The 17,635-nt window shown below is 44.1% G+C and overlaps 2 protein-coding genes across 7 annotated transcripts; one reads left to right on the plus strand and one right to left on the minus strand.

Annotated features, from left to right (window-relative positions):
* Positions 1-4,233: 4,233 nt before the first annotated feature.
* Trim27 (tripartite motif-containing 27) lies at positions 4,234-16,583 on the minus strand. 4 transcript variants are annotated; one of them, XR_005495255.2, is made up of 9 exons: positions 15,873-16,292; positions 14,694-14,789; positions 12,956-13,186; positions 9,517-9,539; positions 7,134-7,249; positions 6,983-7,015; positions 6,449-6,542; positions 5,843-5,869; positions 4,962-5,074 (listed from the first exon to the last, which is right to left on the minus strand). XR_005495255.2 is itself a non-coding variant. In NM_001134974.1 (8 exons), exons 1-8 carry the CDS (start codon positions 16,290-16,292, stop codon positions 4,479-4,481), a joined length of 1,542 nt encoding a protein of 513 aa, NP_001128446.1. In that variant the 5' UTR covers positions 16,293-16,583; the 3' UTR covers positions 4,234-4,478. The 4 variants fall into 4 exon arrangements, 3 of the variants coding, with proteins under 3 accessions (NP_001128446.1, XP_038951445.1, XP_038951446.1); NM_001134974.1 differs by lacking the exon at positions 6,449-6,542 and having other exon boundaries at positions 4,234-5,074; positions 15,873-16,583; XM_039095517.2 differs by lacking the exons at positions 6,449-6,542; positions 15,873-16,292 and adding an exon at positions 15,202-15,340 and having other exon boundaries at positions 4,236-5,074.
* On the plus strand, positions 16,291-17,508 carry LOC134482717 (uncharacterized). Of its 3 annotated transcripts, none has more exons than XR_010059192.1 (2): positions 16,291-17,037; positions 17,160-17,508. XR_010059192.1 is itself a non-coding variant. In XM_063276952.1 (2 exons), the coding sequence occupies exons 1-2, from the start codon at positions 16,291-16,293 to the stop codon at positions 17,258-17,260; spliced, it is 366 nt and encodes a 121-aa protein (XP_063133022.1). In that variant the 3' UTR covers positions 17,261-17,508. The 3 variants fall into 3 exon arrangements, 1 of the variants encoding a protein (XP_063133022.1); XR_010059193.1 differs by having other exon boundaries at positions 17,224-17,508; XM_063276952.1 differs by having other exon boundaries at positions 16,291-16,619; positions 17,224-17,508.
* Positions 17,509-17,635: the final 127 nt, after the last annotated feature.

Here is a 17,635-nt window from a genome sequence, read left to right on the forward strand (position 1 = left end):
TGCATGATTTGGGTTCTGGGTTTGATAAGCGTACAGCAGGAGGAAGAAGGGTACAGGAAGGATAGTGTGTTGACCTCTCATTTAGCTTCCACTGGTTACTATACTGTAAACAAAGGCCACCAGCAGTGATGTTTCATTTATTCCCATTCTTTAGATGCCCTCATTTATCCCTTACCGTTAATTGACCTTAACTTCCTCAAGGACAGAAGTTATCTTGTGTCTTCAGGTTCAATTGCAGCACCCAAAACTGGCTAACTACATATATGAGCCAAAGAGTCATTGTCATTCACTGAAAGGCAACAGCATCCTTGGCACACTAGGCACCACTTAGGCACAATAGGTTTTTATTGGAGTGGGGGCAGTCGGGGAGGTAATTTCTTTATACATATCCTTTGGTGTGGACTTCAGATAAAATGTAGTAACAACTTTCATTAGTTATTTGGCAGCTCTTTGTCCTTAATTTCATACTAAATGGTTGAGAATTATCATGCATATCCTCTATTCTAAATGTATTGAGCACCAGGTTTTTCCTTGTTTAGTTTCCCTTTATCACCTGAGTGTCTTGTATAGGTACTGTATCAGGAGAAAATGAGCAGTCCAAGGTATGTGCAGAAGAGACGGCTCAGAGGATAAGAACACTGCTATTCTTCCTGAGAGCCAGAGGTCCTAGCAACCAAATGGTGGCTCATGACCATCTATAATGAAATTGGTGTATACATAGGGAGATGGGAGGGGGATATTAAGAGTGCTAACCCTAGTATATATATAATATACTATATTATATATAGTATATAATATAATAAAATATATATACTATATATAATATATATATATTATATAATATATAATTAAATAGATCCTTCAAGGACCAGGAGCCTAAAGAATCTTACTGATCCTCATGTCTGCCTTAAGAGCTCATATTTTGATTCAGTGAATGAAAAGATAGTAGTTTATGGCTGCACGCCTTTAATTCCAGCACTTGGGAGAGAAGCAGGGGCAGTCTGCCTGAGTGAGTTCTTTTTTTTTCGGAGCTGGGGACCGAACCCAGGGCCTTGCGCTTGCTAGGCAAGCGCTCTACCACTGAGCTAATTCCCCAACCCTCACTTAGATTTAAAAAAAAAAAAAAAAAAAAAAAAAGTGAAGGTTTTTGCTTATACATATGTATATATGTAAACCACTTCTGTGCCTGGTATCTGTGAAGATCATAAAATGGAATCAGATTTCAATACTGAGAACCAAACCAGGGTCTTGTACAACAATTCTTAACTGCTGCATCATCTCTCCAACTCAGTTTGAGGGCTGTTTATCCTATTCAAAACAGGACTTTTTAAAGTTGAAATCTTAAGTACTCATGAACCCACTACCATGAAAAGCAAACACCAGCTCTTGGCTGCTTTCTCTTGGTCATCTTCCCACACACTCAAGTAATGGCAACCCCTTTGTTCATAAACTTAACTGCTATCTTTTTCACTCAACATTAAATTTCACCTCCTATGAAAATATCTATTTGTGTGGTGTGCACGTGCTCTCCGTTACATACCATGATGCATATGTAGAGGTAAGAGGAGAAGCATTTATACATCTGTAGAAGCTAATCCTGCACTGGGAAAGCCACCTGGGATATTTCCTAAGAAGCAGATGAAGAGTTGGGACGTAGTTCATTTGTTAGGACACATTTACTAATGGCCTTCAGCCATGGGAGCCCAATGCTAGACTAGGAATGAGTATATTTAAATGTGTACGTAGCTAAACAATCTAATATTCTGAGGACATACAAAAGCAAAGACCTAAACTCCTGAGATTTTTTTTCTCAGCCTCACTGTAGCAGGAAATCTAGAATCATTCTATCTACGGTAGATATTAGAATGAAGTTGTTTTCTAGGTGTACATCTAGAGTTGTTTTTCTGAAGGAGCTTCACAGCCTTTGCATGTGACTGTGGTCACAAGATGGTTGTGGAACACTTAGGATGTCTTTCATTGTTGAGTACTTTGAACAGTGTACAATAAGGACTAAAGTTGCAGAGGTGTGATGCTTCCCATCAGGAGCTGTGTTGATTAGATTAGGACCTTTACCCAAAAACAACTTTCATGAACAACCCATAAATATACTTTAGTGTGGCTGTTCAAAGATTCAGCCCATAGAGGCTGGAGCTCCCTGCTGCAAGGCCCTAAGTGTCTCTCTTCCTTCAACAGTCCTCGGTAACATGGGGACACCTAATTTTCTGCAGCACATGGTGACATCACCCACAAACTTGGGCTGGTTGTTTTTCTGGGAAGCATGTTTGAGACCTCTGATCTATTCCACTCAGGGCTGCATTATTTCAGAGACAATTTAAAAACACTCAGCTCAGCTTGTGGCTTCTCCCTGCAAATCCCAGCACCCAAAGGACCAAGTTGGGAAGATCACACCAAGTGTGAAGCCAGTGTAGGTTCCAAGAGATTCTGTCTCAAGAACAAAACCTCACACTAGTAATAACCCACACAGGCCTGAAAATATTTCTCAGTGAAATTAGAAGATCAGTCAACACAATAGTTATAGGCCAGGCATAAGGCAAAGTAGCTTCTCAGCATTAGTGACCGGGTACTGAGAAACCAGGTGTAACACTACTTGGAAAGAAGCTATTACGTCAGAGATTATGGCCCCACACTGAAAAATCAATAGCCACTACCACCACCTCTTACCCAAGACCCAAAATAGAACAGCAATACAAACATACCTATTCACTTTATTTTTAAATGTAGTGTTGGAATTGAGTCATGCTAGGGGAATTGAGTGCTTGTGAGAAAATGCCAAGAAAACAAGACAAGTCTTGTAACCTCAGTTTCTTCAAAAAACATGTACTTAGAATGTTTCCATATTCCTCCCAGGTTTAGAGATTATTCATTACAACTGGTTATTATTATCTGTTTAAATGCCTGTATAGGAAAAGGATGTTTCTTGCCACGTATGGCTTGTCCTTAAGATTGTACTCAATGTAAACCTTCCTAAACCCTTAAAATTATAAATTGTCTGATGCTCAAAATAAAGTTGGTTATTGCAGTGAGACGTTAGTCCACCTCATTTTTAGGCTCCCTTCTCCCAGCTTGAAGCACCAACTGGAGTAGTAAACAAAGAAAGACACGTCCCAAAAGGAAGCAGGGATAAGAACCATGGTAGGGCTTGCTCAGGGATTTTAGCTTCTGGCTCCGAAGACCATGGACTGGAGTTGCCCCTAATGGCACCCTGCCCCCAAAAGGATACAGTGAGGGCCTGGAGCACTACCTCAACATCTCCAGCTGGCAAACACTCCAGGGATAAGCTTAGATAATATGCACTTAAAACTAAGATAGACCTTTCAACAGAATGAAGGGAGCAAAGAGAGTCACTGAGGCAGAGACACTGGTTAAAATTTGTCACTACATAGGCAGGGACATTTTACACTATCAATGTAAAAATAATTGTAACCCAGAGACACTGGTTAAAATTTATGCCACTACATAGGTAGGGTCATTTTTCACTAATAATGTCAAGTACTTGTAACCCAAACTAGGCCATATTTACAGGGTTAGTAAACTAAGTTCATGAAAGAAAAACTAAAAGGGGTGTATGTCTTCCATCCTGGGTTCCTAGAAAGGAGACATGTTCCAGAAACCTCTCTTCTCTACTGTTATAGTAAAATGGACCAAAAAGCATCTTGGGGAGGAAAGGGTTTATTTGGATCCACTTCCACATCACAGTTCATTATTGAGTGATATCAGACAGGCGCTCGGGGTGGAACCTGGAGGCAGGAACTGAAGGATTACGAGAGGACCACTGCTTATTGGATTGCTTTTTAATAGCTCAGGACCAAGATGCAGTCTTGGCCCTCTCTGGACCACTGCTTGTACTGACCCTGAGGAAACACTTCCCAGAAGATTTCACCTCAATAGTGCAGGCCTTTTACATCTGTATTCCTCTCAACACTCTTATTTTCCAAACCAAAGTTACAAATACTTCCATAATCTTTTCCAAAACATGGTTAGGTCTATCATAGCAATAGCTCATGAATCTGGTACCAATTTTTTAAGTTGTTTCTCTATTGCTATGTAAGCACTAAGCAAAGCACCTTGGGAGGAAAGGTTTTATTCGGCTTCTACTTCCATACTGTGAGCCACACTGAGAGAAGCCAGGCCAGGAATCTGGAAAGTGGTTCTCCAAACTCAAATCCTATCCATATTATGTACTTCAGTAACGTGTGAAACAAAAACAAAAAGTGTGAAACACAAGAGGAGAAATCTGGTTTTTATTTCTGGGAAATAGCAATACTTTTTGTTACATCTCACAATCTGCAAGGGAAGGGAAAGTGAGTAGAGATCGTGGATGGACATCTTGTCTCTCACTGTAGGGCATGGAAGGTGAGGACACCCCGCTGGATAGACAGGAATCAACAAGACAACAAGATCCCTTGTGCCTGGGGTAGGACTACAGGCAACAGCACTTGTGGTCTAAGTTCACTTCCTCAAGGAGAGGTCTCCATGGAATGACCATGATTCCCAACATGGCCAGAAAACCCATCAATCCCACTCATAGGGCAGATGATCAAAGGAGCCGCACTCTTCCCTCCCGAGTAACTTAGGCTGAAGTAGGGCCGGACTGGCCCACAGAAGGTAGCATGAGAGAAAGTAAAGGTATGGCATCTCTCTGTCACATTGTAGAAGGAAACCTCACCAGCATCATAGTCCAAGAAAATCCCTACCCTCTGGAGAGGGGTCCGCAGGGGGAGTGCAGTCATCGGGGATGTAAGAGCCCAATATTCTTTCCCATACCACAATGACACTGCCCAGAATCCATTCTGGGGGGCTGAGGTCACCCCACCTTTTCTGCACACTGAGTCTTCACAGACACCTATGGTCCACTTGGCTTTATCGCCCACCTCTACCTCCCAGTAATGTCTCCCAGCGATGAAACATGGAGAGCCCAAGACACAGGGAAACAGATTGAACCGCTCAGGGTTGTCTGGAAGATCCTGCTGGAGGTAACTGTACCGTACTTGCCGAAGATTATCTGAAAGAATCAGGCTGGGATAGGCTGTGTCTGGGTCCAGGGTCACGTCAACTGTAGAAGACAAGGGGAAAGTCAGTTGAAAGCCAGAAGAATTCACTCAAGACCACCTGCCATTAAGACCACCTGCCATTTCACCTACTTCCCCAGAACACAGTGAGAGATGCCCACCAAAGGTGACATTATATGATCAAACACAGTCAACTGCATATTTAAAAAATTACTGTTGGAACCAAGTATGGTGACACACATGGGAGAGCGAGGTAGGACTATTTTCTGGGGTTCCAGACCAGCCTATGTTGCATGGCCAGTGTTATATAGCAAATGGCCAGTGTTATATAGCAAGAACCTGTCTCAGAACCTAAAAAAGTTATTTAGATTAGCTAATGGCCTCTGTGTAGATAACAATGAAAGTAATAGTTTTATTCCCCATTCCTTTTCTTGCGTCTAAGGCTCAATCTCCTTCATAGACGACATTTAAAACTTCCTCACGTATGTCTAATTCCTGAATTTGAAAGCTTAATATTACCTTTCAAATCATGCTTGTATTTCTTCTGAGATTTTGCCCTGAACATCTACTCTACTCAAGCTTTCCCTTTAATCTTTTGAGACAGAATCTATGCAAATTAACTACACAGCAAAAACTGGCCTTAATCTGCTGATATCCCTGCCTCTGGTCCCCACAACTGGGCTCTGGCTGTATATCTGTACATATGCAACTAAAGGATTCAAACTGAGGCAGTCTCAAAGGACATATAATAGTACGTAGGCTCACTGGGCTTTTAATCCACTCTTCAACATGGTTTGTCTTCTAGCACCTACCTGAGTATAATTGAGCCTCTCTCAACTCTGAAAGACAAGAAAGAAAAGTTACTGACTGTGTGTCTTTCTAGGAAACATGTTAAGTAAATGCAATTTGGTTAAACAAACAAACAAACAAATAACCAAAACAAACAAACAAACAAAAACCCCACAAAGCACTGGAATCCACTAGTATTTCGGAACACCTGTGTCAACTGGGTACTGACTTCTTCATTTGACACTATGACTCCATATCTGCTTATCTGCCCAGGAATTCTTTCTCTTTTAAAAAGATAGTCTTACTATGTAACTCAGGCTGCCCTGAAACTCACTATATGGCCTGGGCTGGCTTTGAACTCATGGCCGTCATCGCTGATCAGCTGTAAAGTACTAGGTTTACAAGCATGCACTTCTATGCTTTGCACATGCAAGGATTTTTAGGGTTGGGGGTTTGGGAACCTTGGCTATACAGATAACATGTGTGAACTTTGTAAAACATGGTATCAGACCGAGCCAAGTTCAAGAATTCCACCCTCCAGAGAACCACTGAATTCTGCAAAGGCAAAAAGTTCAAATGCATGACATATATATATATATATATATATATAACTCTTATCTTGTACGAACCATCTTTGCTGTAGAGGCTGGGTGGCTCAAATGACACCCACTGCCATCATTAATTTATGTGGGATTTCTAGCTGGCCAAGGATTTCACATAAGTCTTTGAAGTGGCAAAGGAAGAGGAAGAGAAACAAGAATCAGATCAAGGAAAGCCACTTCCGGTTACTAGCCAATGACCTAAATGTAGCTGAGGAGTATGGATATGACGCCACACCTGAAGGTCTGAGCCAGGAGACCACTAAGTAAGGGCTAGACTGGGCTTTACATTATGACTGTCTCAACCAAACCCAAGCTAGAGCAACCATGTCTCAAGTAGGGAAGCATATGTTTGTGTGTGGCATCACAAATCTCACTGCACACATAGTCTGTTCTCTCCTTACACCTTTATGTAGGTTCCAAGTATCAGACTCAGGTCGTCAGGTTTGCCCAGTGAGTGACTTCACATACTGAGCCATCTTGCTGACCCCCCTAGACTCTACATACTCAGCTTCTTTCCAAGACATTTGAAATATCAAGAGCTCAGTAAATAAGTAAATTTACCTTGGATCTTCTCCATATCTGACTGCATTTTTTCTAAAAGCAAAAAAAGAGATTCGGTTTATATTTCTCTAACTGGTTGGAAAATGCATCAGATGACAATGATAGCCACACATCCAGAATATAATAAACCCATTTCCTCTCCTCATATTACCTGTGAACTGTTTTAGACTTTCTGTCAAAAACAGACATTTTTGGGCAAAAATATGGATTTTCTCTTGTAGATCTGGAGGTGTGATCCAGGGCTCAGGGATCCTGATTCTTTCAGCCCTAAAATAAAAACAACAAATATATAGATACTGACAATACAGCCTCCCCCTCAACAATGTTTTGAGGAAAAGGGGGGGCAGGTCCCAGCTAATCGTCCAATACAAGTAGGCAGTCTTTACAATTAGCTTCCACTAACTTTTACGACTTTCCTCTAAGTCACAGTGAGAGACGACCTTACTCATTCCTATCTCACCCAAAGCGCTAGCTCACAGCTTTGCAAATACCAAGTCTTCAGTGGGGTATGTTGGCTCCTCCTTGCAATACCTGCAGCACCCAGGAGGCAGGAACATAAAGTCACTGCTTGTCCAAGGCCATCTAGGGCTACTTAGTGAGATCTTGCCCCAAACCTTACAAAACGAAGGAAGCAGAAATGCAAGTCTTCAAAATTAAAATGAATTATGAGGCTGCCCTTGCCCAAAAGCCATTGGTATTTATAGTGGGTAATTCTCATTCATATTCTCTCTCTCTCTCTCTCTCTCTCTCTCTCTCTCTCTCTCACACACACACACACACACACACACACACACACACACACACACACACAAATTCTTTAAATCTGCATAGACCTTATTGACAGTTTAGCTGCCAAGTTTTCTTGGTCTAAACGATGACTACATTTTGGCACAATGGGAAGAAATCAGTCTTTGAAAAGATTACTGACACCATACCAGCCACAGAACTATTTAATTACACATTTCTTATAAAAAATTTTATTATGCTTAAGTCTCTTGTCAATGAAACGTTTGACCTCAGAACTCATAGAGCCAAACCTATTTTTTTTAAAAAAAATTTTAATGGGTGATGGGGTATATGCCTTTAATCCCAGCACTCAGCAGGCTAGCCTGGTCTACAGAGTGATGATGTGTGTGTGCCTACATGTGTGCCTTATACTTGAATGCCTATCTAGAAAAGGAATCCCTTGGACCTGGAATTATAGGTAACTTACAGTTAGGTGCTGTGAAACAAACTCCAGTAGCAAGAGCTCTTAACTGCTAAGCTATATTTCTGTGGTCCCCAAGCCTAATCTTTACAAATTTCTAGGGTTTGAGATAGTGACCCCCTTGTAAGGTTGATGGCTTGCCATCTGAGTCCTGCATCAAAATCCAGAAAATAGAGTGGGGGATATGGATTAGTTGTAGAGTGCATTCCTGGCTTGTGAATGGCCCTGCATTAAATACCTAGTACTGAAGAAGAGGAAAAACAAGACAGCACAAAACTGGTCATGACATGCTCATGTCTGTAATTTCAGTGTAAAAGACCAGGGCAGGAGGATCAGAATCGAAGACCAGCCTATCAGAAAAAAAAGCTTGTCTCAAGACAAAACACCCACATCTAGCATACACAGGTCTTACTTTCCTGGGCACATGACTGGGAATGTTACAATTTCCAGTTCCTCTCCAACCCAGTAGCTATGAGGACCAGTTATCTGCATACATGTCCCAGTCTGTTAACACAAACTACTTCCCTTTGTAGTGTTTTAATTGTCTTCCAAACCCAGCTCCCTCAGCATTAGTCTCCCCCCTGTAGGTACTCTCACATTAAACACCATCTTTCCGAAGCCCAAATATCTAACTTGCAGCTGTATCTAAATTGTCTCACATTCTAGCCTGCTCCAAATTTTTCCTTTCTGGTTTGACCTCTTTCCTCTCTTCCTTTCATTTCTGATGCTGACAATCAAACCCTAGCCCTTTAATGGCAAACACATGTCACACCACTGAACTATGCTCACATTCCATTAGACAGCACAGTAGAGAAGTGACTACAGCTGGAATTCATATGACCCATCGACAATTTAACACCAAGCTGGTCACGCCTTAGGCTGTATATGCCCTATTACAGATTAAGATAACAAAGTGGGAAAGACTCTAGCACCCTCACGAGTGAACTCTCACACCCAGCACCAAATTGTCAAAAAGTTCCAAAGTGTGTTTTTGTTTTGTTTTATTTTGTTTTCGAGACAGGGTTTAGGGTTTCTCTGTAGCCCTGGCTATTCTGAAGCTCACTACATAGACCAGGCTAGTCCCAACCTCTAGAGAGATCTGCTTGCCTCTGCCTCCTAAGCGATGAACTAAAGGTGTCCTTCATTAGGCTGAATCATGTTATAAAGTTCCACTGAGGAGCTAAGTTTCCTTTAGTTGTCTGAAGGATAGACTCCATTAGGGTACAGACTCAGTCAGCCATCTACTTCCCAGGCTAGTCTCCAATGGGGACTTACAGATATGAGCTCAGACAGTCTTAGTTTATATCATAAGGGCAGAAAACTGTACCTGCTCAGAGTGTCTCCAATGTCCTACAAGAAAGAGAAAAGGGAAACCATGAGATGATATGAGAAATTTGAGCTTTCTTCCTAGTGTTCACTGAAAACCCAGCCATCTTGGGGACTCTACAGACAAGATCAATTAGGACATAATTCAACCTCAAGGACCTAGAAATCAGGCAGAGGAAGTAAGGATTTACTAACTCAGGCATTCATTCTACTCTTGGGCCTCAGATACCTGTCTGTGCAGTGTACTTAGAGCAAAGTGAGTTAACCACAAATATACATACAGAACAGCCACGCTTGCAACAAACTCCTGTTTACTCTTTCTCTGTTTACTACCCTTAATGTTGTACGTGCCTAATTTTCAATTTCCTTCTCTTTCCTGCCCCCTCCTATCTCTTTGTCTTTTTTTTTAAAGATTTATTCATTTATTATACACACACACACACACACACACACACACACACACACACACACACACACTGTAGCTGTCTTCATATACACCAGAAGAGGGCATCAAATCTCTTTATAGATGGTTGTGAGCCACCATGTGGTTGCTGGGAATTGAACTCAGGACCTCTGGAAGAGTAGTCGGGTGCTCTTAACAGCTGAGCCATCTCTCCAGCCCCTATCTCTTTGTCTTATAATTTTGTTTCATCTGCAAAACTGGCTCATACATGTACTCTCCAACCTCTTTTCCTCCACAAAGTCTCAACTATCATTTTAAAATTTTATTTTTTGTGTGTGTGTTTGTGTGTGTGTGTGTGTTGTCTGCACAGAGAGCTTAGAACAACTCAGTGGATCTCCTGGAGTTAGGTGTAGGCAGCTATAGCCAGCTCATCCGAGTGCTAAGAACTGACTTCATGTCTCCTAGAAGAGCAGGAAACACTCAACAATTGAGCTATAGTTCCAGTCCCACACTTATTTTCTATTTTGCTTTTTCCCACTAAGCCATGCATATTAGAAGCCACTCACTAGTTTACAGGTCCTCTTGAGACAGAACATCACTATACCATTACTATGTTTAGCCCTGGCTGGCCTGAAACTGGCTATGCAAACCAGGCTAGACTCAATACCGCATTGATTCCCCTACCTCTGCCTATAGAACGCTGGCACTATGGGTATGCAGCACTACTTCAGGCCTCTACTAGTTACCTTTCTTTTTTATATTCAGTGGGGAGTGTTTATCTGACTAAATCAATCTTTCAGGTTTGATTGAAGTTAGATTGTTTGCAATCACAGACAATAACACGAGCGCGCGCGCACGCACACACACATAATGTTGAAGCAATAATTTTGCTATGTATTTTCATACTTAGTCTGACAACTCTGATTCCTACCAGCAGATCTAATGACCTCCAGAATGCTTTGCTCTTCTTTTTTTTTTTTTTTCCCTTTTTTTCGGAGCTGGGGACCAAACCCAGGGCCTCGCGCTCGCTAGGCAAGCGCTCTACCGCTGAGCTAAATCCCCAACCCCCTTTGCTCTTCTGATATGGGACACAGTGTAGTTTTAGTTGGCGTACCCTCCTTTTGTAAATGCTGGAGTATTGCTTACATTCATGGGCCAATTTTATGTTTCTGCAGCTTGTCTCTTTTGTGAGTTTTGTGAGTTATCCCACAGAATATTCTTTTTTCTTCCTCAGACAAGGTCTAATGTGGCCCAATAAGGCTTAAACCCCTGATCCTCCTACCTCTACTTTCCAAGTGACAGGGCTACTCTGTAGCCTAGGTTGGCCTTGAACTCATAGCAATTCAGAGTCAGCCTCATAAATGTTGGAGAGATGAGCATGAGCCACACACCAGGTCCTCCCTCCTGATGCTGTCACTACCTAACTAACTCAAGTGGTTAAAAGTTCCAATGAAGTTTTAAACAGCGAGCAATAGCTTGCAACTTTATCACTTGGGAAATTAGGTAGAAGCTAAGTTAAAGGCCAACCTGGCTTATGTGAGACTATCTCACAAAACTGAGAAATGAAACACAGGTAGGTAGTGTACATTTTGCCTTTTTTCTGACCTTTGTGCAGTTTGCTTTCCCAAAGACTTGGATAGCCAGACTTTTTCTCCTGATTGAATCTTTGTACACTCCAACCATCCAGCTCCAATTTCATGATTCACATAGCAATAAATTTTTCTCACATCTCTAAGTCTTCTCCATCATCACCTGACTCTGTCACCATCCTCCAATCGGTTCTCTACCCTGACTCCCCATCACCATCTTCCAACAGGTCCTCTACCCTGACACTTTCCATCCACTCCACCTGGTTAACTTTCAACTCTAACATGGTTCCTTTGACTGTTTTACATAAAGTCACCAACGGTGACCACAGTTTTAAATCAAATGGTTTTGGCTCTGATATTGTTTAGCATCAACCACATCAAGACTGTCATCTACTCCTAGCACCCTGGTCACTCTGACTCACAGGTCAACAGTCCCCTTTTCAAACCCCCCCTTCCTTCTCTCTCTAGCAATAAAACAGTGACACTTATTGAGACCTAAGCCATCTCCTCTTATCTTGTTAAAACAGGCTAGTAAACTTTTTCTTAAAGAATTATATAATAAACAGTTTAGGCTTCATAACACACACACACACACACTCACTCACTACTGCTGATGTAGTGGAAAAGCAGTAATGGATGTTATGTGTATGAACGAGTATGATTATGTATGATAAAAACGTATAGACACCTATTCTCAGTTTCATACAATTCCACCTTGATGAAAAACATTCTCTTCACCTTTCCCAAACATCTTAAAATAATAAAAACCTACTTAGGTCCAAGCAGCAGCAGAAATTAATGGCAGGCCATAATTTGCTCAGTACTGTGGTGCCTCACCATCCCTCCAAATGGCAATTATTAACATGTGTGATAACCGTTTACTTATTGTCTGAACTTTACACTAAAACACAATAAAAGAAAGCTCATTCACTGATCATTTAATTCCTGTGCCCACCATAGTACTTAAACATGGAAGATAAGACAGGAAGGCAGGCAAGCAGTAGCTCTTACCCTGGGAAAGCATTTGGCTTCCCTCAGTTATGCTAGCACAGGTGATTTATATTCAGGCTAACTGTACCTGTTGTCCACACAATGTCTTTGGCTGTTGTTAAAACTCGAGTATACAGTAAAATTACTGGATGATGAAAGGGTTTTGAATGACATGTGGCCCAAATGTTTTATTATACATAATCTATTCTGAGTAAATAAGATTAATGAGACCCTAAGACTGTAGAGGGAAGTGCAGGAAAGGCCCAAGGACTAGGTTTTTCTTTTACCTTTTCCATGACGAAATGCAACTGAAGAACTGAGTTGTGTCAACCACAACTTCTAGTATACAGGTTTTCCTTCCAAAATGCTTAACACTTTAGCAGTTAAAAGGGACACAGGGAATCACAGGAATGTTGCCTGACAAGGTAAAAGCTGCCCTGCAGCGCTCTCCTGGTTACCTGCAAGAGCTCCCTCGTGGGCTGCTGCTGCTTCTCTTCCAGTTGGGCAATCAGGCCACTGAGGTGGGAGATGTTGCAGGAGAACTGAGTGATGGCACCGTTGATGCTATTATAGATGGCCAAGTCTAGCTCCTCAAGGCGAGCCAACAGGCGATACTCATGTTCCTTCAAAGAGTGATACAGCTGCTCAAACTCCCAAACAATTTTTTCCCTCTCCATCTGGGTCAGGCTCTGTAAATGACAAGCAAAGGTAAGAATAGGAAAGGCTCACTGTTAGAATCCTTCAAAATAACCCCCATGACTTAACCCAAAGATCTCACCATTTCAAGTTACATGAAAACAGACACTATGCTCACCCACTCACTTTCCAGTCTACACAGACACGTGCCGACCACGGACTGAATTACTTCAAATCTTAATTAATAAACAGTCTCTAATCTTAAGGGACCCAGTCAAATCAGGGTCAGGTTCATCCACGGATAGGTAAAGACACTGAAACTCAACTGTCTTCCTAAAGTCCATGTTTGCACAGGTCTTGTAGAATGCCATGTAAGCATAAACTAGACAGGCTGTCTAGGCTGAGCAAATGGCACAGGCAATAAAGTGGGGAGAAAAGGCATTGTTCTACATGACTGGAGCCCATGAACATCTTGCCTGGCAGGCGGAGTCATGAAACAATCACAGTGAAATGGCAGGGTTAGGTGTGCACTCTGTGGACATGACCTGGTATGATCGAGCAAGCACAAGTTTCCTGGATGTGTTTACTTGGTCTCAGTAAGTAATCCATGCCCTGATTTTTTAGGGGGTGCTTATGGGTTCCTCTCCATACAATGTTTCTATTGGTTTGTCTATCTTTCCTACATTTCTAATTCCTCCATGCCTGCATTCCTAGCACTTGGAAGGCAGACAAGGCAAGACTGGAACTTCAGGATCACTCTTAACTATATAATGAACTTAAGATCAACTGGGGCTACCTAAGACATCCTAAAAAACCTAGAGTTCTAAGATTATAAACCAAGTGTGGCAGTGCATACTATAATTCCAGCACTTGGGGAGACTAAGGCAGGAATATGGAGAGTTCAAGACCATCCTGGATTGCATAGTGAAACTATTTCTGAATAAACAAATGGTCAGCAAAATGGCTCTAGAGCAGTCAAGAAAGATTTTACTTGAATCCAGCCAAACCCACTCATTTATGTATTAGACATGGCTGTTTTTGAGATGCAATGACTGAGGTGTTGTGATTTAGCTTGTGTAAATTAACAAAGCTAAAAATACTTATTACTGGCCCCTTTCAGAAAGTTTGCTAAAATCTGACTTGAATTCAACTGTTCCAAGGGCCCCTTATACCTCTTTTAACCTGGATAAGTCTTTCAAAGGTATAAAGTATACAATATAACCTTAGACAAAATTAAGGCTAAAGATCAATTTACTGAGTATATCCAAAGCAGTGTGACTGACACACTGGCACAAGTATTTCTCTCTGGAAAATCCTCCCAAAGCTGATATGATACATTGTATGTTTAAGTTTAGTCTACACAAGATCACTGAGAAGTTTCTTCATCCTGTTTTCAAGCAAGAGGTGTCAAGATCGCACTCACTCAGAGACAGGATGGAGCTAAATGATAGGAATGACAGACACCAAGGGGAAATGCTCTGCTTAGAAGTTTTCATTACACCCTTGCCAAGGCTATCCTGATGCAATGCCTCTCTGCAGGCTGGAGACCTGGACCCTTACCAGGAGCTCAGCTCGTGCCTGCTCCCCCTGTGCCCTCCGTCTCTTCTTCAAGTCTTTCACTCTTCTTAGGTGGTCCAGCCGATTCTGGATTTGCTCCTGAAGAAAGTAAACAGTCAGCCAATTCAGAATTTTGCAGATCTCAGCATCAAAATAGCTACTCTGCTTATGACACAGGAACCCAAACTACAGATGCCAAGGCCGGGCTGGACTCTGTCCTCAGACCACAGTGCCATTCCTGGGAAGAGCCTAAAGCACAGGGTCCAGCACAGCTGTTTTAGAAATTTGTTAAACTCAAGCCACCTACCAGTTCCTAGAAGCATTCTGCACAGGTTATGAGACATCTGGGTAAAGAGGCTCAAAAGGTAAGCTATTCCTCAGACGAATACAGAAAAAAATGATTTATTTTCCTCATGCACAGAACTGGTAAGCATTACTAAATTACAACTTTATTTCCAGTGAGTGAAATGATACAGCTTTGTAAACGTGACTGACATTTGGATGAACTCACATTTAAACAAATCTAACTGTTGGTACATATCCCTGCAGTCCTCAAAACAGACTCATTATCACTTGAGAGTTACTTTATATGTAACATTTTCGAATTACTGTGTAGCTGTGCCAGTGTTTATTCAACAAAGGCCTCTTCAGGTCCTGTGAGTTCACTTCCTCTTCATTAAGTTATCTCCCGAGTCTGAGAGTGGCTAAATGATTTACTCAAGCAGTAAAGAGCTCTGTTCATTTCCATTAGGTTCTAAAACAGGTTACAGGGAAGCGCTGGGGGCTTAGATTAAGTGATAGGCATCGGTCGATGTGAATTCGGCCAGCCAACAGGGGCTGTCTGGTTTGATATCCTGGGCCAGAGCAAGTTCGAGGTGTTCAAGGCCTATGGAAGTGGACATGGCTCCATGTGCATCTCCTTTGTCAAGGGAGGGTCTCCTCGCGCCGTCCCAGCCGCGGCACGCGTTGAGGCAGTTAACAGGGGGCGCTCGGAGAAGGGGTGGGGGTGGGGACGCCTCTGGCCTCGCCAGCTACAGGTTCTCCTTCCGAGTCTGAGCGCGGAGGCTCCGCAGCCGACAGGGAGGAAATGACGGCGGTGGGCCCCACGTCCGGCTCGCCATTTTCTCGGCGGCAAACCAGGAAGCCCCCGGCTCTCCTCTTTGTCCGCCGGCCCGGCCCTACCTTGAAGCCTTCCACAGCCTCCTCCAGCGGCAGCACGCTGTGGCCACGGTGCTCGCGCGAGCGGTCGCACACCACGCAGATGGGCATCTGGTCCTGCTCGCAGTACAGCTTCAGAGGCTCGCGGTGCTTCTCGCACACGCCCATCTCGCCGTCCGGCCCCGACGGCCGCTCGGTGCGCAGTTGCTTCACCAGCTGGGTCACGTTGGCCAGGTGCCGGTTGGGCCGCATGTGGCGCTGCGGGAAGGTCTCCCGGCACTGCGGGCACGACACGTTAGTCTCCGCGGCACCCCAGCAGCGGGCCAGGCACGCGCAACAGATGTTGTGGCCGCAGTCGAGCATCATGGGTTCCACAAAGTATTGAAGACACACGGGGCAGGTGGTCTCCTGCTGCAGGGACTCGGCCACGCTCCCTGAGGCCATGGCGCGAGCCGGCTGGGCCGCAGGGCATGAGCCCGGAGCCGAGCTCTGGCAGAGCCCGGCGCTCTCTCTCGGCTTCTCAGATCCGGAGCGGGGTGGGGCCTCCGGCGCGGGGATCCTAGACGCGTGCGGAGCTCTGGGGCGGCCAGACCCGTCCCCGCACAGCTGCACCTCACGGACAGCGCGGGAAGGCCTGGGCCCCAGGGCCCGGCTGAGAGCCGAGCAGAGGGGTGTCGGGAACCCGGCGCTGCAGGATGGCTCACCGGGCAACGTGGCCGCGTCGGAAGGGATCCCAGGGCCGCGCAGACTCCTAAGGGCCGAGCGGAAGAGGTGGGCCGGGGGCGGGGCCTGGCTTCCCGCGCCGCTCTCCTCCGGGGCGGGAAGGCGGGTTTCCTCGGCGCAGTCCTGGAGCCCCGGTACCCAGCCCGGGAGTCGGTGGTGGTTGCCCTTTGCAGTGGGAGCAGGGTGTCCCTGGCAGTGGGGTCGGGATACTCTAAGCTTTGGTGGATCCGTAGTCCTTTGCCGGGTGTCTTCTTAGTGCCTAGGCCTTGGCTCCTTTAAATGCAAGGTGGCTTTGCATAAGTGCCGGAAAACTGGGCTGAGAGACCAGCTAAGCCCCTCCCAGTGTGTGAAGCACTCTGAAACACACCCAACTCCAGGCGATAATAATCGCCAGAAAAAGGTTTTATTATCAGCAACTTTTCTCAGTGGCAGAAATGGAGAAGCCCACTTCTACTTCCACCCTAAAGTAAGTTTGTTTATCGTTCCGAGCCTCATTTTCTTCTCGCGTGAAATGGGGGATTGATAGAATCCAGACCAGAGTGCTCACCAGACCCTGATACCTACTGAAGTCCTTCCCCTTCTCTCTAGCCTTCCGGCTACTAGGGAGCTGCCTCACCGAGAGCCCGCTTGTGAGTCCCTAACTTCTTAACAGGCTCCTCTGGTGCCCAGTTTCTCACTTCCTCAAGTGAAGTAGCCAGACCAGACATATCAAAGAGCTACTTGATGACACACTTCTTCCCTACCACCTGCTGAGGAAGGAGCCTGGCCGCGGGTTCCTATGAGACCCTAGAAGAAACGACCCTGATTCTGCCACGTGGGCTTCATTCTCGAACACTCCCCAGCCCCCACCTCCCCCTGGCGCCTGTGGCGCGGCCAGAAATTCTGATTGTCCACCGCCTATCTGCCTATGGCGCTAATAAAGTTCTTACTCCCAGCAGTCTGTTTCAGTGTCTTCCTTGAGCCCCCATACACTGTTGCTTTCAGGAATTTTCCCCATCCGTGAGTTAAACTTTTTAAAACACAGCTTGAGCCATAAAGATTTTTATCCATTAGTTTAAATGAAG

Source organism: Rattus norvegicus, chromosome 17 (genome assembly GCF_036323735.1).
Source record: "Rattus norvegicus strain BN/NHsdMcwi chromosome 17, GRCr8, whole genome shotgun sequence".
Lineage (NCBI taxonomy): Eukaryota > Metazoa > Chordata > Mammalia > Rodentia > Muridae > Rattus > Rattus norvegicus.

Coding starts and splice junctions, on each gene's coding strand:
- LOC134482717 (XM_063276952.1), top strand. CDS start 16,291: ATGGCGCGAGCCGGCTGGGCCGCAGGGCATGAGCCCGGAGCCGAGCTC. Junction 16,620..17,223: donor CTAAGGGCCGAGCGGAAGAG/GTGGGCCGGGGG, acceptor ACTTCTTAACAG/GCTCCTCTGGTGCCCAGTTT.
- Trim27 (NM_001134974.1), bottom strand. CDS start 16,292: ATGGCCTCAGGGAGCGTGGCCGAGTCCCTGCAGCAGGAGACCACCTGC. Junction 14,790..15,872: donor AGGCTGTGGAAGGCTTCAAG/GTAGGGCCGGGC, acceptor TACTTTCTTCAG/GAGCAAATCCAGAATCGGCT. Junction 5,870..6,982: donor AGATATGGAGAAGATCCAAG/GTAAATTTACTT, acceptor CTTGTCTTTCAG/AGTTGAGAGAGGCTCAATTA.